The sequence below is a fragment of the Camellia sinensis genome, chromosome 2, assembly GCF_055761805.1.
Source record: "Camellia sinensis isolate YWXY chromosome 2, ASM5576180v1, whole genome shotgun sequence".
NCBI lineage: Eukaryota > Viridiplantae > Streptophyta > Magnoliopsida > Ericales > Theaceae > Camellia > Camellia sinensis.
The window spans coordinates 195,433,685-195,457,771 of record NC_138962.1 but is presented as its reverse complement, the minus strand read 5'-3'; the positions used below and the strand labels follow the sequence as shown (position 1 = coordinate 195,457,771).

Here is a 24,087-nt window from a genome sequence, read left to right as displayed (position 1 = left end):
AAAATTTAGGAGGGCGACACTGGGAGCTTCTATTTACACACACCTATTCCCCTCTTTACATATCTTTTTCAATAAATAATTGGTTCGGAAGTAGATTTCCGAAAATAAGTAATTGGTTCGGAAATTGTTTTCCGAAAATAAACAATTGGTTCGGAAGTAGACTTTCGAATTTTTATTATTTTTTCGACATTCAACTTCCGAATGTGTTTATTTGATGTCTATAATAGTAATTTCACTTGAAAAAAAATTTATAATAAAAATAATTTTTATGAAGTGTGTGCAAAGAGGAGAAGGTGGATGTGTAAATAGAAACTCCCAGCGACACTATTGCCAAGGCAAAAATTATGTTGAATTGACAAAACTGCCATCCAAGTTAATTCTCCTATTAGGGAAGGTCAACGATGACTGAGAAGAATGAAAAAAGAAAATGCGATAATAGCCACCCCAAGCAAGTAAAGACTTATTATCCAGATAATTAGATTACCTGCAATTGCTGCTGACGAAATAAATAGAGAAACCCAGTTTTAGGCAATGCACCTGGTTCAATTAGCTCATCATGGCTTTTGGGTGGATTGCCCAACTCCATGAGCGAAACAGAAACCTGTGAATTTAGCAAGAAACAAAAACTAAAAACTACTATTCTTTACTATAGATCCTTTGTTTCTCTTACAAATTTCCTTGAGAAGGGAAAAATGTATTGTTTTTAAAATGAAGAAATTGGCAAAATGGTAGAATTAGGGGTGCACACGGGCAGGGCAGGTTGAACCTCTCTCTACTACCGAACCGGAATAGTGCAGGTGGATTAAATATCAACTGATTTCGACCGGTTTAGTTGGCAAAACCGCCCCAGATGATTTTCGATTTAATGGTCGAGTTCGGCTCGGTTGGGCACGTTGGGCCTTCAATTTTGGGCCTTTATGAGTAAATATTATTTTTAACCCATTTAACATTCAAACAACCCAATTTTATAATTTAGTTATGTTTCGCTTTGGAAAATGATCCAAACAGCCCTTTCTACAGATAAGCCCATTAAAAAAAAAAAAACTTAATAATTTATTTAAAATCAAGCCAAACAGCCCATTATGAATAAAATAAATAACTTGTAAAATAAATCCAAGCATAAACAGTCCAAACTAAAATATTTCATTCATCCAAGAATAAAAAAAAATTGTTTGGCATACTAAATGAATAACCTGTGTAAAATCAATCCAAAAACAAACCTGTTGCCAAAAAAATACATCAAAGTAAGCTAACTAAATAAATAATAAATGAATAATCTGAAGCACTGGGAATAGAATCTGTCCAAATGAATAATCTGAAGCATTAACATAATAAATACTAAATAAATAATCCGAAGCACTAGGAATAGATCTGTCCAAAATAGAATTTGTCCAAAATACATCAAATGCATCAAATAATCTGAAGCAATAGAAATAGAATCTGTCCAAAATACATCGAATGCAATAAACACTATTGCCAAAAAAATTCCACCTATGGCCACCATCCACATTAAAACTAACAAAATAAGCTAACTACTTAGTTTGTCACCATCCATTTTCAGTCTATCATAATTACAAACAGTAATCCATCAAAACATTCAGAAGTATAGTTATCCCAATCACTATCCATGTGCAAAAATATTTGTTCATAAAGTCAAAAAGAAGAGTACTGATCTATGTTAATGGTATAAAACCAAAAATCAAGAAAGTCAGTTAACTCCCCATGAAACCAAAAAGATCGAAGCCTGCAAATCTAAAAAACATAGAAGATGAGAACATGTTGCAAATAGATTTTATTAATTAAGTAAGAAGTAAAAATTAAAGATATAGAATTGAGTAACTTTACCAAGCCATACTAGAGTGTGATAATATTTGGACTTGGGTTTGAGGTTGATGCCAATTCAGAAAGAGCTACAAGTAGTAGAACAATTAATTCAAATTTAAAACAATGTTATGTTGTGTTTAGTACAAAACATAAATATAAAAATAAATCAAAAAATTACCTACAGGGTCATATTGTTCAAGTTCCTCCACATCATCCATTGCCTTCCGAAGAGAAATAGGAATTGTGCTTTGAAGCCAATTCTGTGTACATATCAGAGCCTCCACCATCATTGGAGATAATGAACTACGAAATGGGTCTAAAATGCGTCCTCCTATACTAAAGGCTGATTCGCAAGCAACTGTAGAGATGGGTATTGCCAAGACATCACATGCAACTTGAGACAACACTCTATACTTGGAAGAATTGACCTTCCACCATCCCAATATATCAAACTTTTCTTCATTGGAAGCATCACACCTGTCTGCCAAGTACCTATCAACCTCAGATTTACACAGACTAGAGCATTCTTCTTCCAAATAAGTATTAAATTGAGAAGCAATTATAGATGTGGATCATCACAATCATCATCAACCTTCATCGCTGATCCTTCGCACACATTAAACATTTCTACAGTTACCGAATCATGAGAAGCATAATGCTCGTACAAACGAGACAAACAATCCTTTACTCGTCCTGTCATCTCATTCACCACTCTTTCAACAAGCAATTGTGCAAAACAGAATTTCAAGTACCTCAGTTGCTTCCAAGGATCAAGTAAAACAGCAACATACACAAGTAAGTTGATTTTCTCCCCATTACCCCAATACTTTTCAAATTTTTCTTTCATGTTTTGTGCCATTGTGGACAAAAGTTTGTCATCCTTTTTGATTAATTGCTCTATCTTGGTTTGGATGACAAACATCTCATCAAAGAAGTAATTGGAAGTAACAAAAAGAGAACCTGAAAATCGTTTGGTTGCATTGTAAAAAAGTTTTAAGAACTTTAAAAAAATTCTGCAATTATTCCAATCTCTTGCTGTTGGAGATCTCCTTGACTTCTTCCGCCCATTTTCCCCATCCCCATCCTCATTCTCATCTTCATCCCCAAACACCTGCCCATCTCCATCCTCACCCTCGCAAACTGTTAAGTATTATTGTATAAGGGTAGTTAAGGATAGTTATGTCTTTTGTTCCTTTAGTCTTTTATTATAAGTATGTGTAACCCTAATAGGTTTATGAGTGTGAATAATATACAGTTCTCTTCCTTTTCTTTCTTTTATGCAAATCTAACATGGTATCAGAGCATCATCTTCCTTCTTGAAGATTCGTTTCTTTTTCTTGTTTCTTTCGTTCTTCCTTGTACACAGAAAAAATCAGAAAAAAAAAAAAAAAAAAAAAAATCGAAAAAAAAAAAAAAAAAAAAAAAAAAAAATCCTTTATGGTCAAAATTTGATGGGTTTTCACCCTAGATTTTTATTTTAATTTTTTGATGAGTTTTTGAGTGTTTTTCCAATTTTTGTTGATTTTTGGAAAAAACGATTGATTTTTTTGGAAGCCCCTGCTGCGGCCTGTTTTTGGCTGTTTTTTCCCTTCCTCCCTCTACCTTGGGAGCCGACTGGGACTGATCTAGGGTTGGGAGGACTGGTTTTGATGATTTGGCAAGCTTTCACTCTATTTTTGTCAATTTTCCTCAGTTTCAGCACGTTTTCTCTCAGTTTCTGACTGGTTTTGGTCTCTCCAGCCCCTGTTTCGGCTCTGTTTTTGTCTCTAGAGGTAACTATTGTCCCTAAGTTGAGTTGGTGGATTGCCTCTGTTGGTTTTTGCTGTTTTTCGACTGGTATTTGCTTTTTTCCTATTGTGGGCATTTAATTTTCAATGGCTGAGGGTGAGACTAAGGATACAATTAGTGATGAGGGTGGCCTCCGTCGTGTTATGACTCTTACCGACAATCCCTCTCTTCAAATTAGTCCTGTTAAATTGGATGGTTCCAACTATTTGATTTGGTCCCGCTCATGTGGTCTTGCTATTGCTGCTCGCCGTTTGACTGGCTACATTACTGGTTCTCTTCCCCTACCGGATGGTGATGCCTCACTCCATACTCAATGGATTTCTGAAAATGCTCTTGTTATGACTTGGCTCATCAACTCTATGCAGCCCACTATTAGTCGGAGTTTCCTTTTATTAGATACTGCTCATAAGATTTGGACAGCTGCAGCCCAAATGTACTCCCAACAAGGTAATGATGCACAGGCGTATGAGTTGAGGAAGAAGCTTCGGAGCTTAGATCAGAAAGATAGATCACTCGCAGTCTACTATGCTGAGTTGAGTAGTTTGTGGCAGGAACTAGACTATTACCAAAGCTTCCAGGCTGTTTGTTCTCAGGATGCCACGTTGTTTCAACAAACCGTTGAGAAAGAGCGTGTGTATGACTTCCTTGCTGGCTTGAACTTGGAGTATGATCAGATTCGCGTCCAGGTGTTGGGTCGTTCACCTTTTCCCACCCTACGCGAGGCTTATGCCCTTGTCCAGCAAGAGGAGAGTCGCCGTAGTGCTATGGTACATTCCTCTATTCAGGATCGTTCTGCTTTAGCTGTTGCTCCTCCTTCTCGGGCTCCTCGGCCTAGTCCAGTTCAGTCTGGGAGTCAGGGTACACTGGTTGATCGAGATCGCTTGAAGTGTGATTATTGTGGGAAAGACAGACATGATCGAGAGCATTGTTGGAAACTGAATGGTCGCCCTACTCGGGGTCGAGGTCGTGGTAGTACAGCTCGACCCCAAGCACATGTGTCCGAGATTGCTGTGAGTCCTTCTGAGCCCAACACTCTTTCCCAGGATGAGTTACACACTCTCAGACGTTTGATGGCTCGACTTGACTCTCCTTCTACCACAGTTTCTTCTACTTCTGCTTCTTCCAATTTTGCCAACACAGGTATTCCTGCTAGTGCTCTTAGTACCTTATCATCGCCTTCTTGGATTATTGATTCCGGTGCCACCGATCACATGACAGGTGCCTCTAGTCTTTTCTATTCTTATTCTCCTTGTTCCGGCCGAGACAAGGTTCGAGTGGCTGATGGCACTTTATCCTCTGTCTCTGGCAAGGGTTCAGTTCATTGTTCATCTTTGCTTTCTCTTTCCTCTGTGCTTCATGTTCCTACTTTTTCCACTAATCTGCTTTCTGTTAGTAGTCTTACTACTTCTCTAAATTGCTCAGTGACATTTTTTCCTACTCATTGTGTCTTTCAGGACCTGGCTACGGGGAAAACGATTGGCAATGGTAGAGCACAAGGTGGGCTGTACTTTCTGGATGCCGTTCCTCCTGTCGTCCCATCTCAAGCTCTCAAGTGCACTATTGGCTCCTCTCTTTCTCTCCTTCATCAGTGGCATCGCCGTTTGGGTCATCCTTCCTTTAATGTTTTAGAGAAACTTTTTCCTTCTTTAGTTCGTGATTGTCCTAGGAGTATTTTTGGTTGTGATGCTTGTGAACTTGCAAAGCATAAACGTACTTGTTACCCTTCAATTAATAAAAGAAGTACTTTTCCTTTTATGCTTATTCATACTGATGTGTGGGGCCCTTCCCCTGTGGTTTCTACTTCTGGGTATCGATGGTTTGTTACTTTTATTGATTGTTTTTCCCGTGTGACTTGGATTTACTTGCTTCGAACTAAGAGTGAAGTTTTTTCTTGTTTCCAAACTTTTCATAAAATGGTGACCAATCTTTTTAATGCTCAAATCAAAATTCTTCGTAGTGATAATGGGACTGAGTATGTTGATGGAGTTTTTCGGGCATACTTAGAGGAGCATGGCATTCTTTATCAGACTAGTTGTGTTGGTACTCCTCAACAGAATGGGGTTGCCGAACGCAAGAATGGCCATCTTCTTGAAGTTGCTCGCTCTCTCTTGTTTACCATGAATGTCCCTAAGTCTTTTTGGAGTGATGCTGTTCTTACCGCTGCTTACCTTATCAACCGTATGCCTTCCAGTGTCCTCCAATTCCAGATTCCTCTTCAACTGCTTCCTGTCGCATATCCCACCTCGTCTCTTCCTCCTCGGGTGTTTGGGTGTGTCTGTTTTGTTCATTTGCAACCTCGTACTCGTGGGAAACTCGATCCTAAGGCTGTGCGTTGTGTCTTTATTGGTTATTCTGCTACTCAGAAGGGTTACAAATGTTATGATCCTCACACTCGCAAAGTGTATGTCAGTATGGATGTCACTTTCCGTGAAGCTGTGTCCTTCTTTCCTTCTCCTCCGCCATCTCCTCCGGGGGAGAGTAGTGGTATGGATGAGATTGCGGATGAGGAGATGGCCTATCAACACGAGTTGTCTTTTTTCCTTCCTAGTCAGCGGACTATTATTTGTGGTGAGGGGGAGCCTAATAGTTCTCTTGATGTGGAGCCTGACATTAGTGGTCGTTTGGACAGGGCTGATTTTAAGACTTATTCTCGACGTCCGAAAGAGCAAGCATCTCTTGTGCCACCAAACCCATCATCATCCCTCATGCCAGTTCCAGGTAATGCATCTCAGTCTATCCCTCTACCTGCAGTTGAGAGTCCTGTTGTCAATGATTCGAGTCTTCCTATTGCTCTTAGAAAGGGGGTTAGGGCATGTACTCAACACCCCATTTCTAAATTTGTGTCATACGATTCATTGTCTTCTACATATCGTGCTTTTGTTTCGTCTTTGTCTTCTGCATGTATTCCCCAGGGTTGGACAGAAGCTATCAATGATCCTAAGTGGAAAGTAGCTATGGTAGAAGAGATGCAAGCTCTAAGCAAGAATAACACTTGGGAGTTGGTTTCTCTTCCTAGTGGAAAAAAGCCTGTAGGGTGTAAATGGGTGTTCACCATCTTTGTAGTGGTGTTGGTGATCTTGTGGAGAAGGAAAGGTACCAGCGACTTGTTGGAAGACTTATATATTTATCCCACACTCGTCCAGATATTGCCTATGCGGTTGGGATAGTGAGTCAATTTATGCATGAGCCTCGTGCCCCTCATTTGGATGCAGTGTATCGTATTTTGAGATATCTTAAATCTGCTCCTGGAAAAGGGATTTTATTTTCCAATCATGGTCACTTGAGATTGGAGGCATTCACAGATGCTGATTGGGCTGGTTCTATAGATGACCGGCGATCTACCTCCGGTTATTGTGCATTTGTGGGGGGAAATTTAGTGACATGGCGTAGTAAGAAACAAACAGTGGTGTCCAGATCTAGTGCAGAGGCAGAATACAGGGCTATGGCGCATGGTACATGTGAATTGATGTGGCTCCAGTCCTTGTTGAATGATATTGGGTTTGTTTGTAGTGAACCATTGACACTGTACTGTGACAACAAAGCTGCCATTAGTATTGCTCACAATCCTGTTCAGCATGATAGAACCAAGCATATTGAGATTGACAGACATTTCATCAAGGAGAAATTAAATAAGGGTTTCATATGTATGCCTTTTGTGAAGTCTGCAAATCAATTGGCTGATGTCTTTACTAAGGGTCTTAGTAGTAAAGTTTTCCATCCTATTTGCTGCAAGTTGGGCATGAGAGATATCTTTGCACCAACTTGAGGGGGAGTGTTAAGTATTATTGTATAAGGGTAGTTAAGGATAGTTATGTCTTTTGTTCCTTTAGTCTTTTATTATAAGTATGTGTAACCCTAATAAGTTTATGAGTGTGAATAATATACAGTTCTCTTCCTTTTCTTTCTTTTATGCAAATCTAACACAAACCTTGAAGTAAGCTCGGTAATTAGAGTCCTCATCCTCTAATCTCTCAAAAGCCTTTTCAGCAGCTTCCAACATTAGGTAAGTGGAGTTCCACCTAGTTGGCACATCAAGACACAAGACTTTTCGACACAACTTTTTGTTTCTCAACACACTTCTTAAAAACTTCATATCTATTGGGAGAGGACCTTACATACCTCACAGCTTCACAAACTCTAGCAATGGATGTATGAAGCTCTTTCAAACCATTTCCCACTATAAGGTTCAGAATATGCGCACAACAGCGCATGTGTAAGAACTCACGCCCCAAAATAGTCCCTTTCCAGTCCCTTGTTTTCCGCTTTAAAAACTTAATTGTGGTGCGGTTGGAACTAGCATTGTCTACAGTCAATGTAAATATGCTACCAATGTTCCATTCAAGTAAGCACATTTCAAGTTTTTTACGAATTGTCTCTCCCTTATGATCTTCCACTTGACCAAAGTTTATGATTTTTTGTTGCAATTTCCAATCATCATCTATAAAGTGGGCTGTGAGACACATATAGTTTAAGTTTTAAATTGAGGTCCACATGTCAGTGGTAAGGCAAATCCTACGCCCTTTCAATACTTTCCTCAACCTATCCCTCTCATTGTTGAAAATCCCTACAATGTCTCTAGCAATGGTAACACGAGATGGAATGTTCTTAAACTTTGGTTGCAAAACGGTGCAAAATCTCTTAAACCCTTCACCTTCTACAAACCTAAAAGGTAATTCATCAAGCACCATCATCTCAGCAAGAGCTCTTCTTGCAGCGTCTACACTAAAGCTCATTGCCACAAGATTAATACCCTCGTCTCCATCTTTTTTGGACTGAAAAGACAAAGTTTGTTGTCCATTATTATCCACATCTCTGTGAGGATATTTTCGACAAGAAGTCAAGTGACTTAACAAGTTGCTTGTCCCATTCCCCTTCGAATCAGCCAAATACTCCTTTTGACAATATTTACAAACAGCCCTAGTTACCCCATCTTCAGCCTTGATTTTATCAAAATGATCCCATGCCCTTGAAGGTTTTCTCCCAGTACCTTTTGCACGCACCTTAGGTGGTTTTGAAGGATTATCAATAGGGTCTTGGATAGTAGAAGGGCGAACAACAGTAGCATCCTGGGCAATAGGTTGATTTGGATGATCCATTATCTATTACAAATTAAAAATAAAAAGAAAAAAGAAAAGAAGAAAGAACCTCGTGAAAGATTGCATGAACAATTTAAAAGCAATGATACAAAAACATGATAAACTTAAACAAAAATCATAACAGCATTTAAAAAATAATAGACATTTTGAAGCTACTTTAAAACCAATTCCTGAGAAAACTGAAAAAACAAAAAGCTCAAAGTCTATTTTTTTAAACAGAACACATTAAACCTTTAATAATCAATACCTTTAAAAATCAATATGAACACATTAAACAGAACATATCAATCAATATGTTCAAACAGAACACATTAAACCTTGAATAATCAATATGAACACACATTTTCAAACAGAACACAGTAAACCTTTAATAATCAATATGAACACATAAACCTTTGAAAAACTCAAGGATTATTAATTTGAATAAAGAACATATTAAACAACAGAACAATCAATATCAACAGAAATATTTTAAACTGAAAAATAAATTGTTATTGATATGTACTGAAAAATTTTAACATTTTAAATTGAAAAATAATGAACAGAAACAGTTCAAATAAATTGTTAATGAAAACTGAAAAATTTAGCACTATCATATTCAGTTCTCATGAAACGATAATCAAATACGTATATGATATCTACCATATTTTAGCACTAAAAAAAAACAAAATCTCAAAGAAAAAAATAATGAAAAAAAAATAGTACCCATTTGAAAAATCTTTCTGTTTCCAGGGCTGAAAATCCGAATTGAAAATCCGAGTTCATGCAATGAGACAGTGAGAAAACAAAAACAGAGAGTGAGTAGGTGTATGTATGTAATACATGTGTTTTTTTACTTTTGAGAGAGAGAGAGAGAGAGAGAGAGAGAGAGAGAGAGAGAATGGGTTGGAAGGTTTGAGTAAACATTATTAAAACAGCGATGAACCATTAACAAAAAAAATTACAAAATTTTCATAAAATTGTACCTAGGGTTTGGTTGATCGTTAAGTAGAGAACTTTGAAACTTCAATACTTTGAAGTTACAGGGCTTTCTTCATCAATAGCCTTGAATCAAAGAGGGTTTTCACAGTTGATCTTTAATATATAGAGTATTTAGGGTTTGAAATTAAAGATTTAGTTCAGATTTATGGGTGAGACCATTAGAGAAACTATGGATGCATTAGGTTTTCCAAGAGAAATACGGAGAGAATTCGTGAGAGAGAGAGAGACAGAACTTGGGAAATTTCTGAAGAAAGTCAGAGCTTGTATATATATATAGAGAGAGAGAGAGAGAGGAAAGGGTAGGTGGGTGCTCATCATCATCCACCTGCTGTCTGAGTTTTTTGAGATACAATATGGTTTGAAATTTGTGACTGTGAGAGAGACCATCATCATCTGCCGTTTGATTTTTTGAGATACAAGATGATGGTTTGAAATCTGTCACTGTGAAACAAAGAGAAACAGAGAGGGGAAAGGGGGGTTGGTGAGATCATCATCATGGTCTGTCTTTTGAGTTCTTTGATGAGATAGAGAGAGATGTCTATATATTTATAAATATCTATAAATATGAAGAAGGGGAAAAGATAAGGGTGTTGGAAGTTGTGTGTGTGATTTGTCAAATCAATTAGAGAAATACATATAGAACCATCATCAGAATTCTGTATCATTAATTTATTAATAATATACGGTCGGTTCGGTTTTAATTATTTTTTATTATGTAGAACCGAAATCTGACCGAAAACCAAAATTAATTTTGAAACCAGGCCCGCCTTCGACCGAAATTAAGCTCGAAACCATCCGTGATGCATTCGGGTCAGTCGGTTCGGGTCGGATTTGTCGGATGATGCGGTTGCTCGAACACCCCTAGGTAGAATGTTACATGGTGAACCAACTGCTTTGAAGAAACACAAAAGGACTTCCAGCTTCCAGAAAACAACTTCACCTACATATATCTAAGAATAACTTCTGGAATGCAACACCTTCGACAAAGGCCCCACACAATGTATGTAGCTGGGCCTTCCAGAGAACCATCTTTGCTTGAATACCAGGCATCTAATCATGAGATCTCCATTGTTACACCAGCTTGAAATCGAACAAGTTCTTCTGCATTCATACATTATATAACCAAGAAGAAAGTCAATGTTGTTTTAAACAATACACAACCTATAACTAGCTGCTCACGTCCAGGTTTTGCATTGTGTTTACATCTCCATTTACTAAATACCATGTAGGACAGGACATATGATGTCAAACAGCTCCAAGTAATTCATGTTGGATGCCTTGTATTAGACTTTACCCAATCCGACATATAGAACCAAATTGTATTTCAGCAAATTTAGACAAGGACCTGAAGGTATTGGCCAATTTTTGACAGAAGAGCCAACAATCCAACTGCCAATATCCTTTTGTCAAGCAACGTGCAGAAAGGGCCAAAAAACTTTTGTAGACTTTCAAATTAGCATGTTCTAATATGTCTCCTGCCATCCTTTGTATTTTAGTTACTTGTAAATTCTATTCAACACATAAACATGGCATGATTTTTTTGGAAACAAAAAAGTATCTAATTAAAGCCACAAGCTTGCAACTCTGTATACATGTTAATATATACATATAACAAGCTTTTATTTTTTCAAGGTGTATTTGGATGTCCCCTGAAATTTGATTATTTCTATTGCACATCATGTGGAATCTGAAGTAAAAGTTGATCACCCAAAAAATTGAGCCATCAAATAAAATAGGAGTCTTCAACCAATTCCAGTTATCAGATTTAAGTTCCAAAATAATGAATTTTGAAACGATAATGCAGTTACAACCATTCCGTACCTTTAAAGCCAGCAGCAATCACTGTAGCAAGAATACCACCATCATTAAGTTCATGTGGACCAAGTCCATCACTGTTTGTTGCCAAGCAGCGAAGAACAACCTCAATGCAGTAATTGTCTGTTGACGAGATAGAGACACTCATCTTCCCATCAAGGAAAAATGAACGGGACAAAAGATGTGTATAGAGGGTTTTTTTGTGGTCAAAGTTTGTAAAGGCGAATGCATAACTCGAGGGTTTTTTTTTTTTTTTTTATTGGCAGCCGGGGTCCGGATCAAAGCCAGACTAATTCCCAGGGGTGCACAAGCCCTCGGCAAGGAGTTTTCCACAAGTGGACCACGGTTAATTCAAGGGTTTTCCTCCAATTCGATGGCCCCAAGCAGTGTTATTAAAAGTGCGCCTAGGCCCAAGTCCCATCCAGGCCCAAGGTTTGCGCCTTGCAGTGTTCCAGGCCAGGCGACTTGAATACGGCACGCCTAGGCCCAAGTCCCATCCAGACTTAAGGTTTGCGCTTTGTAGGGTTCCAGGCCAGGCGACTTAGATAAGGCACATGACTGGTCCAAGGCACAATAAGGCCCATGTCTTGAGGGCTTTTTTTATTGTTGTTTTAATTGGTTTTGTTTAAATTTGACAATTGATTTAAGATGATGCAACTACAAAAGATCCCTACTCTTATTACACATGCCAATACATTGGGCATTCAACCATAAACCAATGATAAAAAAAAAATTAGCCCTGATTCCTAATCTCCAAAGAACACTTTACTATACTGCATGCCTTCATTATCCAGTCCAGCAAATTCAAAAATTCTTCTTCACGTTCTTTTTTTTGGTTCTCTTCTTACATTTTTGTCTCATTCTCTTCTCTTCTCTTCTTGTTGTCTACGTTATTGTCTTCTCTACTTTTCGCCTCTACGTTGCTATCTTCTTCTTCACATGGCTGTAATGATATTGCCTTCTTCTTCTTCCATCTTCTTATGCTTATTCTCCGGTCTTCTTTTCTTTCTCATCATTCTTTAGACCGTTCTATTCCCCCTCCCCTCTTTAGACCGTTCTATTCCCCCCCTCCCCCTTTATTCTTCTTCTCCCCTCTCATTTTATTCATGTTTTATGTTAAATTTTGAAATATTGCTCATTTGCCTATGTTAAAATAGTAGTATTTGTTGGTATAGATATTTTTAAATGTTTGATATTTCATTTTGCTTATGTTGAACCCTAAATTATTTACTTATATTAAATTCTATATTTTTTTATGTACAAGATGCACCTCACTTCGGTGAAGCTTACGTCTCGCCTTGCACCTTGAGCCTAGGCCCTAGGAGACCTTGGCACCTTGGTGCGCCTATCGCCTTTAATAACACTGGCTCCAAGGAATTGTTAGCACCTAAGAGGTTTCGATCCTTGACCTTGGAGGGAGCACACCCCCAAGACCCAAGGCCTTGCCACTAGGCCAACCCCTTGAGATTTAACTCAAGGGGAGGCGTAAGGCTTAAGGCATTGAGGCGTAAGCATTCAAAATTTAAATTTTAATATTTAGTTATTAAAATATATTTCAAATTACTAAATAAATAAATGAAATTATTAAAATATAAAAATGTAAATACTTTTCTCCTTTGGGCATTAAACATTTCACTGTAGAGAAGGAAACTTGCCTTCATTAAAAGTGAAATTAACATTCTTAGCTTTAGTGATTGAACTTCTCACTTGAACATTAACTATGTTTTTTCTTGATTGATCATTTCCTCTTACAGAATAGAGTTGCAAAAATAGTTCTTTTTATTTTTATTTATTTCTTTCTTTATGTTTGTTTCATCTACTAGCATAAGTTTAACAAGAGCCTAGGGAAACTTCTTCATATGCCCTCGTATGCTTATGATGTACATGGCTCACCTAAGGTGCATGCCACAGACTGATGCGCAACCCTTTGGAAAACTTAGTCTAAAAATCAAAGCCTTGATACGTTTTATCTTAGCCTCCAGGCAAGGTGAATATTAGGGCGAGCCTCAGTAAAGCCTTTTAATACTTTGGTTGTGGTATGAAACCCAAGAAGTAAGGATAAAGACAACACAACAAGTTCCAAATACTTAGGATACAACCACAGCTGAGTCATGGCTAATTATATATTTAATAACCAAACCAAACCAAGCCTTAAATCCCATCAAATGGGGTCGGCTACATGAATCCTTCTTCTCCACGCGGCCCTATCAAAGGCCATTTCATTAGTTAGAGGAGTATGAGATCGAGCCACTATATATAGATGTTGGAAACCATCAGCAAAAGAAGATTGATCCATCCAAACATCCTTCCAAAATCAAACAAGTTTCCCATTGCTCACCCCTTACAGAAAGATGACGAGACCAACATGTGAAAATTTGAGAAATTGACTTCCAAGGAGCAAAACAGTTACCCCTGAAAACCACCAGTGAATCCCTACCATTTTCATGAGTCCCATATTTGCTTCTTATAAGCAAATGCCATAGTGAATCAGTTTCAAGTGGAAATCTCCATAACCACTTGCCAAGAAAGGCCATGTTCCTAGCCAAAATATCACCGATAGCCAAACCCTCTTTCTCTTTAGGTAGCCACACTAACTCCCAATTCACCAAGTGATCCTTTTTTCCCCTCATCCTTGCCTTCCCAAACAAAATCCCTCATCAACTTTTCTACTGACCTTACCACCTTAACAGGAACCTTGAACAAAGATAAATAATAGATAGAAATACCACTCAAAACAATCTTAACCAAAGTGTATCTTTCCCCACGTGATAATAAAGCCTTACTCCACCCTTCCAATCTCTTGCCAATCTTTTCCACAACTGGATTTCAAAAAGCTTCACTCCTAGGATTACCCCCCAACGGAAGACCCAAATATTTGAGAGGAAACTGTTCAATAGGACATCCCAACATATTCACCATCCTTTGCACATAGGAGACTCCAAATTAATACCCACAACACTATTGTTACTAAGAATAACCTTGAGCCTCGACACAATTTCAAGGATTCTCAAAAGCATTAGCAAATTGCCAACCTTACCCTCCTCCTTTGATGAAAAAAAGATAGTGTCATTCACAAACTGTAAATGGGTGACTCCAATCCTATCCCCACCCACCGCCACCACAATTCTTCGATAACATCATTTTCTTTATCTAGATCGATTACTCTACCAAACACATCAACTACAAAAATAAACAAAAATGGTGACATATTACATGACAACATTCACAATGACATAAAAGAATTTCCAGCCTTACCATTCACAATGACCGACATATTGCATGATGACACACACCCCCAAATCCACCTCCTCCACCTAGACCCAAAGCCCTTCCTCTTCAACACAAAATCCAAAAAGCCCCAATCCACATGATCATATGCTTTCTTGAAATCCACCTTAAAAACAACGCCCTTTTTATGCAATCCCCTATACTCCTCAACTGAGAAGCGCGGACATGAAAACGAAAACAAATGCTGGCAAGGACAAGGGACATGGCGATTTTCAAAAAATTGGGACAAGGACACGAACACAGCGGGGACACAGCAATAAAATATGTTTTCATATATTTGTATTTGCTATCTAGATTAATATTATATCCACAAACAATCAATATTAACATAAAGTAACTCTAATTCTATAATTTGTTTTTACAAAAAATAAATAAAAACACTTTTAAATTAACACATCTTTTTTTATAGATGATCTATTAAGTATTCAAATCTAAAAAAAAAATAATAAACATTTAACATTCATCAAAAACACTAAATAAAATGGGAAAAAAGACAACTTGGCATGTAGTGTGTCCCCAAAGTGTTCCCGGTGTGTCCCTTAAAAATAAATTAATTAAATAAGGGACACGCCATGCGGTGTGTCCCGTACGTGTCTCCGTCGTGTTCGCAAGTCCTCGAAAGTGTCAACAACCTCATTGGCTACTAGGACCACATCCAGGATTTGTCGTCCATGCACAAAGGCCCCTTGTGAGGGAGAATGGTTTCCCCAAGGACAGACCTAATTCTTATGGAGAGCACCTTTCCCAAAAATTTGTGAAGTGGTGTAACCAAAGTAATGGGTCTGAAATCTCCAATCTTGACCAACTTCTCTTTCTTGGGAATGAGACAAATGAAGGATGCATTGGTGCATAAGTTAACCTCTCCACTCTCAAAAAACTCACCAAACACTTTCATAAGATCCCCTTTCACGATCTCCCCACAGTCTTGAAACACTGCCATTGAGAAACCATCTAGGCCTAGAGCCTTATCTCTCTCACATTCAAACACGACCTGTTGCACCTCACATTCTTCAAATGGTCTCTCGAGCCAACTAGCTTTCAAGGTATCCACAGGACCCCAAAAAGTACCTTCGATCCTTGGACAGTCCACTCCTCCATCAGAATAGAGAATTGAGTAAAAATTGAAAATCTCATTAGCGATTTGCTCCTCCTTATTCACCACCAATCCTTGCCCAATTTCCAAATTTTTAATGAAATTCTTCTTCCTTTTCCCTAATGCAACCCTATGAAAAAATCTTGAATTGATCTCGCCCTCTTTTGTCCATTTCAACTAAGCTCTTTGTCCCCAAAAAATCTGCTCCCTAAGAACAAGCTCTTCCAACTTTAAATTTGACCAATGATCTCTCATCCCTTGAAGTCCTAGATAAACTCTCCCCAATCTCCTTTGCATCCAAATCTTCAATACCCCGAACTAATTCTACTTTCAACTCATTTAGATCACCAAAATAAGTTTGACGAGAATAAGGAAAAGGTCAATCAAAAAAGCCTGAGAGGGAGAAATGAGAGTATAGGGAGCTATCCTCAGAATTGAGGATCGAACAGAAGATAATTATCATCCAGATTGACGAAAGATCTAGAGGGAGTATAGTGGAGATTATAGAGAGGAATCGACTGCAAAGCTTCTCTCTAAAGATTGATTTGGGCGGTGTAAGTTGGGCAGTGCTAGCACTTCAGCAAGTGAGGAAGCATTTCAAAGGAGGCTTTTTTTAGTAAGTACCATAGCAGCTCCGTTGTGTTTTGTTTACAGAAGTATAACACTGGCAGGGTGTTTTTGTTTGACTTGTCAAAATGAGAGGGAGGTGTCAAAAGAGGCAATATTATTATTCCGGCAGGGAATAATGGTCGCGGGTGGCTCGATACAGCTATAATGCTTCGTTAAGTCATTTGCAATGAACCCAGGGAAAAAACTATAGGCATGGAAGCCAAGGCTAAAGTTAGAGGAGTATAGAGTAGGGGGACAAAGGAGATGACTATGGATGGGAAAACAGGGGCAAACAGAGGAAGGAAGTTTGTCGACTTGTTCAATGAGAATCAATTGTGTAATTTAAAGATTGATTTGGAGCGGGCTGTGGTCTGTGCAAGATGTGATTTTTCAAGCAGCTAGGCTCAAATTAAAAAGGAGTTGAGTAAATATTTAAAGAAGTTTATTGCTCTCCGGCCATTTCAAATCAATCGCGCTCTATTCTGGGCTAGTAATAGAGAGGAGGCGAGTTTTCTAGGAGACAAGGGATTGAGGTTCTTCGACAAAGGTGTGGCGATCAGATTGGAGAAGTGGTCTAAGGAGAAGCACGTTAAACCAAAGGTTATTGTCTCTTATGAAGGGTGGATTGCAGTGTGCGATCTGCCATTTACCCTTTGGAATGCACAGATATTCCAGCACATAGGAGGGAGATGTGGTGGTTTGTTGGAAGTTGATAGAAGAACCGTCTCTTTGGATAATCTGTTTGAGGAAAGATTGAAAGTCAGAGGCTTTGATTGTGGTTTTCTGCCAACTTTCATAGAGGTCAAGGTGGGAGGACAATCTTCCATGGTGCGCCTAAAGCCATTGTCCAAGCCAGTGCGACGGCAAGTGGAAGTTTAGCCAAAGGTTTTCTGGCAAGAGTCTTCAGGCAAACCTTTCACCGACAATAGGGAAGGCAAAGGGGTTGGAAGGCCAGGGAGATCACGGGGAGGCATGGAAAGAGGAAGCCAAAGGTGTGCAGAAGTTGAAGGGTTAGGGAACAGATCCCTTGTTGTTGATAAGGTGGTGGGAAGATCAAGGGCTAGGGGGTTTAGGGAGGTCTTGAATGGGGCATAGTGGGCCAAGTTTTAATTTGGGCCCAACTGGTTTATATAGTAAGGGCCAGAAGTTTATTAATCAGAGACCCAGTTTATCTTCTCCAAGAGATGGGCCAGTCTCTAAGCAACAAACGGATTATTCTGTTGGGCCTCAAAGACTGGACGAGCTGTATTCCAATGAATTGGGCCCAGTGGGTCAAATGAATGGGGTACATAGCCTGGAACAGAGGGTCCGAGATGAAAATCAACCTGAATTGCTTGACGATGAAAGGCGATCACTTGGAGAGAGAGAGGTTCAGTTTCGGCAGTTGTCTGGGGTGCGAAAGGGTGACAATGTTGAATGCGAGATGAATTTTCAGAGGAATAATCAGATTCGACTAGCGAGGGACGAGATTCAACTAGGATTAGCTGACATGGTGGATGGATCTGTTGAGGATTTGCAGAGAACAGAGGTGGAAATGGAGGAGTGGGTCGATGATAGGATAGTGGATGTGAATGATGCTGAATTGTAGAGTCACAAGGTGGACGAAGGGTGTTTTGAGCCTAACGAAGTGCTGCAAGGTCTGAAAATTTATAGGTCTGAGGAGAGCTCAGAGTACGATTCTGGTTCAGGAGGCGATGGAGGTGATCAAGAAGAGTCTCATCTTGAGCTTATTAATCTCGTTAATGAAAAGGGCACTGTTGAGGAGGAGACTGAGGGCGTCTCTAAAATAATGGAATGTGTCAGTGATTCTATTATTCAAGATACCACAGATCCAGCATCTGAGAGGGGTAACATTGCTATTCAAGTTTCTTCTTCTCTTGGGGATGGGATAGGGGGTTCTCAGTGTCTTGGTATTGAGAGTTCTGTAAGGGGAAAGGATGATCAAGGAGCCATTCCGAATATCTTGAAAGCCATGATGGATGCTTTTACCATTAATCCTATGTCTTATAGGCCCCGTTTGTTTTCAAAGATAGAATTGAGAGAATTCATAGTGAGGGGATTAATAGTGAGGGGATTGTTAGTGAGGGGATTGCTAGTGAGGGGATTAATAGTGAGGAATTGTTAAATTATTTTTATATAAAATAATAAAACAAATAAAAAAATATAAAAAATTAAACATTAATATTTTAAAAAAAAATTCCCAATATATAAAAAATAAAAAAAATAAAAAATTTCTAATCCCCTCACTATTTTTCTAATACCATCTCTACCTCCTCCATACCAATCCCCCTTCCGAGGCCTTTACTAATACCAAGGGATTAGAAGTCTCCTCCCCATCTCTCAAAACAAACACCCCATATAGTAGTCCCACCTCACTATCAATCCCAATCCCCTCCCTATAACCCCAAACAAACGGAACCATAATGCTAATATTACTGTAGGCCTAGTAAATGATGCTCAAGAGGGAGATTCTGTTAATCATATGAACAGAAGAGGCTGTGGTTTTAGTGGTTTGAGGGATAGTGAGGTAGAGACAGAGCGTTGGTTGACGGAGTTAAGCAAGTATGCGTCATGTCCAATTGAGGAAAACAAAGTACCTCATTTCAAGCATTTGCTTCAAGTTATGGGGCTTTCGCTAGTAAGATTAAATGGGAGGGATAGTGTTAGTGGAAAGGATAATAGTGTCACTAAGGGGGGAGAGTGCTAGAAGGGGAGGGGCCACGGTTAGAAGGGGGCCCAGGGAGTTAAGGAATTTGGTGAGCACAATTAATTATGATAGGCGACATGAGGAGGTTAGGGGTGACAATGTTTCTCAATGAAGATTGTTAGTTGGAACGTGAGCGGTTTGGGCTGCCAGAAGAAGAGGGGGGTCATTAGGGATTTTTTGAGGAAACATCAACCTGATATTGTCATTTTTCACGAAACTAAAGCGGAAGTTTGTGACCAGAATTTTATTAAAAGTATTTGGGGATTTAGGCATAAAAGTGGGCTTTTGTTCCATCAGTGGAAAGGTCTGGAAGTATTTTAAGTATTTGGGATGAGAGGGTTGTGCCAGAGTGCGAATCCTTAGTTGGAGAGTTTTCATTATCAATTAGGTTCAGGAATCTAGATAATAGTGAGTGGTGGTTGTCGGGGGTATATGGCCCAAACTATCCCTCTAAGAGGAAGGATTGGTGGGAGGAGTTATATGGGTTATATGGGTTATGCTCTCCCAACTGGTGTTTAAGGGGGGATTTCAATGTGGTTAGGAAGATTTCGAAAAAGCTTGATGAGAGTAGAATCAATAAAAGTATGAGAGATTTTGATGGGTTTATTAGAAGGTGCGAGTTAGTGGATCCTCCTTTACTTGATGCCAGATTCACATGGTCTAATCTCCGGGAAAGTCGGGTATGTTGTAATCTGGATAGATTTTTATTTTCTTTGGATTGAGAGGGGGTTTTCCCCAATGTGAGACAGGCGTTACCAAGATTGGTATCCGATCATTGTCCCGTTATGATTGAGAGTTGTCCTTTTAGGTGGCGTTCGGCTCCATTTAGATTTGAGAATATGTGGTTGGAACATCTTTTGTTCAAAGAGAACTTTGCGGGGTGGTGGAATAATGCTAGATGTCACGGGTGGGAGGGTTTTAGATTCATGAGAAAGTTGAAGGTGATTGAAGAGAACGTAAAGCTTTGGAATATGGAGGTTTTTGGGAACTTGGAATCATCAAAATTTCAGATTATGCATAGGATTGAGGAGATAGACACTTTGGAGATGCAAGAGAATTAGGTTGAGGCATTGAGGAGAGAGAGAAGGGAGCTAGGTGTGAGGTTGGAAGAGTTGACTCTTAGATAGCAGGTTTTTTGGGTACAAAAAACAAAAGTGAAGTGGCTAAAGGAGGGGGATGTTAGTTCAAAATTTTTTCATAGGATTGCAGAATGGGAAAAGGAAGAAGTTCATTAAGCGGTTGGAAGTAAGGCCAAGAGAAGTGGTGGACACAAAGGAGCAAATAGTCCAAGGGATTTTTGATTTTTATTCAAAATTGTTTTCGAATGATGAGTTAGTCAAGCCTGGGCTAGAAGGGCTTGAGTGGCAGCCTATTGATCAGGAAAGTGCGACTTGGTTAGAAAGACTTTTGAGGAAATGTAGATTAGGGATGCAGTTTTTGAGTGCGAAAGGGACAAGGCTCCAGGTCCGAATGTGTTTTCCATGGCTATTTTTCAAGATTGTTGGGAGGTGGTGAAGGGGGATTTGGTAAGAGTTTTCATAGAATTTTATGAGATAGGGGTTGTTAATTTATGTTCAACTGCCACATTTATCTGTTTGATTCCTAAGAGGGATGGAGCCATCAGAATTGGAGATTTTAGACTCATTAGTTTGGTTACATCACTCTACAAGATTTTGGGAAAGGTATTGTCAAAAAGGTTGAGGTCTTCTTTAAGTGATACAATTTCTCAGACATGGAGGGCTTTTGTGAAAGGTAGACAGATTTTAGATGTAGTTCTGGTGGCAAATGAGGTGGTAGAGGAGTGTAGGAAGTCAGGAAAGGTAGGCCTTGTGTTTAAGGCAGATTTTGAGAAAGCGTACGATCATGTAGATTGGCATTTTTTGGATTTTGTAATGGACAGGAAAGGGTATGGTGAGAGATGGAGATCCTGGATTAGGGGATGTTTAGCATCTTGCAATATGTCGGTGATAGTCAATGGTAACCAGGGAAGAGTTTTAAGGCATCTCGAGGGTTGAGACAGAGAGATCCTTTATCTCCTTTTCTCTTCATAATAGTAGCGGATGTGTTAGGAAGGATGGTGGATAGGGCTAAAGAGGTAGGTCTGTTTGAAGGCTTACAGGTCGGTAGAGATAGGATTAGTGTGACACATTTGCAATTTGCGGATGACACTACTTTCTTCTCTATAGGGGACGAGAGCCAGATGGTTAACCTCTTTTTAGTGGTGAGGCTTTTCGGGGTGCTCTCAGGTCTCAGGGTAAATTTAGAGAAGAGTAGGGTAGCGGGTATTAATGCTAATTCAAGTCTGATTCAGCGAGTGGTTGAGTTACTTAGATGCGGTATAGTGCCTGTTTGGTGCAGCTTAAAAGCTGCTTATTTCAGCTTTCAGCTTAATTTAAGTTATTTTGATGTGTTTGGTTTAGTTTATAGCTTATAACTTTTTGGAAGTCAGAAATCAACTTATTCTTTGAGTGGGGCAGGAGATGCTTAATTTATAAGTCAGAAATCAGCTTATGTTCATAGTTATAAGCTATAAGTTGTTTAGGCATAAGCTATAAGCACTTTCCCACAGCTCTACCAAACAGAGCCATAGAGACATTTCCAATGAAGTATTTGGGACTCCCACTGGGAGGTAACCCAAGGGGTGAAGTGTTTTGGAATCCAGTTGTGGAAAAGATAAGTAAGAGGTTAGAAGGGTGAAGTAAGGCTTTACAATCCCGTGGGGGTAGGTACACTTTGGTTAAGATAGTGCTAAGTAGAATTCCAATTTATTTCATGTTTTTGTTCAAGATTCCGGTCAAGGTAGCAAAATCTCTAGAAAAGTTGATGAGGGACTTTCTTTGGGAAGGAAAGGATGAAGGAAGCAAGGATCATTTGGTGAAATGGGAAATATTGTCCTTACCTAAGAAGAAGGGAGGTTTAGCCATTGGTAATCCAGTGGCTAGAAACATGGCTCTACTGGGCAAGTGGTTATGGAGATTCCCAATGGAATGTGGTTCATTATGGCATGCGATTATTAAAAGTAAATATGGGACTCATGTTAATGGTAGGGACTCTCAGGTGGTCACTAGGGGTAACAGGCATGCTCCTTGGAAGTCCACTTCTCAAATTTATCCAGTTTCGTCCCGATTCATTTCTATGAGGGTGGGTAATGGGAAAAAGGTCAAATTTTGGGAGGATGTTTGGGTAGGTTCTTCGTCCTTTGCTGCGTCCTATCCACTTTTGTATAGAGTTTTTCAGTCTCATAATTGTTATGTTGTGTCTGTGACAGGTTCTTCGTTTGCTCCTTTTTCTTGGAATTTTAACTTCCTCCAGAATCTTCATGAGAGGGAAGTTCCGAAATTGGTATCTCTATTGTCAAGGCTCAAAAATGTTTCTTTGCTTCCAAATTTGGAGGATAGCTGGGTTTGAAATATTCATTCGTCGGGTTCTTTTACTTGTATATCTTTTCTTGACAAAATCATTGATAATTCTCAGTTCCTATTTCATAAAAAGATTTGGAAGGCAAGTGCTCCTCTTAAGGTGAAAGTGTTCATGTGGATCTTGGTTCATGGGGGTACTTTGATAAATGATTCATTGCAAAAGAGGAGACCTTCACAGTACCTTAATCCTCAATGGTGCATTATGTGTTGCAAAAGTGGAGAATCTCCGGATCATCTATTTTTGCACTACTTGGTGGCGTGACGTTTGTGGCATAGAGTGTTTGGATTGGGCAATGTGATGTGGGTGGCCCCAAAAGGAAGTGCTCAAATACTATTATTTGATTTTCAAGCTTCTGGAAGGTTGAAGAGAGCTAAAGTGCTTTGGAGTTGTGTTGTTTTCGCAATTTTCTGGATCATTTGGTTGGAAAGAAATGCACGTGTCTTCGAAGGAGTTGCCCGGGATATAGATTATTTATGGGATAGGGTGAGATACTTGACGTCTTTTTGGGCCCCAACAGTCCAGTGTTTGAGGGATTCCGCTTTTTATGCTTGCTACAGATTGGGTGTCAGTTTGTATTGCGTAGAAGTATATGTTTTGTCTTTTTGTATTTTGATTTGTTTCTTTTGGTTTTTTCTTCGTTATGTCATCTTTCCTGTAGAGGATGCCTTATCCTCGCTTCTTTTTGGCCTTATGCCTTATATATCTTTGTTGTTGCAGATCAAAAAAAAAAAGATCACCAAAAACTTAACACTTCCAAACCTTTAAATTCTCCTTGACCCCTCTCAACTTTTGCATAAACTTGAAACCCTCCCCACCCATGGGCTCTTGCATTCTCCCACCACTCCTTGAAATAAGCTTTAAAAGAGTTATTTTCCAGCCATATGTTCTCGAATCTAAAGGGAGTTGGACCCAATTTGAAGGGACAACTCTCAAAAATCACCGGGCTATGGTCCGAAACCACTCTTGGCACTACCTCTTGCCTTAAATCAGGAAACAACTCCTCCCAACCCAAAGTATGACGAAATCTATCCAACCTATAGCAAACACGATTCTCTTGAAGATTAGACCAAGTAAATCAATTATGACCAAAAATTAGGAGGTAGCATCATTAAGAAGCAAAAACTTACCTCCCAGTCTGTACAAATAGGAAGAATACGCTTCAAGTTACTACACTGGGGTGCATATACTGCCATTTCATATTTCCCACCATCTTGCTCTGCAATTCTCTTCAATATAAGAAGGCATAGAGGAAAGAAATCACTTAATTGATCGACCATGTTTTAATGGAGAAATGGCAGCATCTTATTAAGCTACAAATATTGAGAAACTCCAAACAACAATAGCAGAAAACAATTTACAATAACGTCAATTGTCTACCAATCTTACAAGAGAAAGTGAACAAGATTTGATTTATCAATCAATGGGAGTTGCTGAAGAGAAAAATTAGAACCACAAAATATTGAGAA

At 39.0% G+C, this 24,087-nt stretch overlaps 1 protein-coding gene and 1 pseudogene across 4 annotated transcripts in view; both read right to left on the bottom strand.

The window, feature by feature from the left end:
* Positions 1 to 325: 325 nt before the first annotated feature.
* Positions 326 to 24,087, bottom strand: part of LOC114314879 (nuclear pore complex protein NUP107-like) — a 31,633-nt pseudogene continuing 7,871 nt past the window's right edge. Inside the window, exons 12-17 of the transcript XR_014360225.1 lie at positions 23,749 to 23,860; positions 14,483 to 14,548; positions 14,100 to 14,198; positions 11,511 to 11,757; positions 10,630 to 10,790; positions 326 to 601 (exon numbers count right to left, since the gene is read on the bottom strand). The product of XR_014360225.1 is annotated as a nuclear pore complex protein NUP107-like (transcript). The remainder of the gene's footprint in view (positions 602 to 10,629; positions 10,791 to 11,510; positions 11,758 to 14,099; positions 14,199 to 14,482; positions 14,549 to 23,748; positions 23,861 to 24,087) is intronic.
* LOC114314859 (zinc finger BED domain-containing protein RICESLEEPER 4) lies at positions 1,330 to 8,708 on the bottom strand. 3 transcript variants are annotated; one of them, XM_082916506.1, is made up of 3 exons: positions 2,003 to 8,708; positions 1,846 to 1,910; positions 1,330 to 1,752 (listed from the first exon to the last, which is right to left on the bottom strand). In XM_082916506.1, exon 1 carries the CDS (start codon positions 8,706 to 8,708, stop codon positions 8,088 to 8,090), a length of 621 nt encoding a protein of 206 aa, XP_082772632.1. In that variant the 3' UTR covers positions 1,330 to 1,752; positions 1,846 to 1,910; positions 2,003 to 8,087. The 3 variants fall into 3 exon arrangements, with proteins under 3 accessions (XP_082772632.1, XP_082772631.1, XP_082772633.1); XM_082916505.1 differs by having other exon boundaries at positions 1,330 to 1,744; XM_082916507.1 differs by having other exon boundaries at positions 2,007 to 8,708.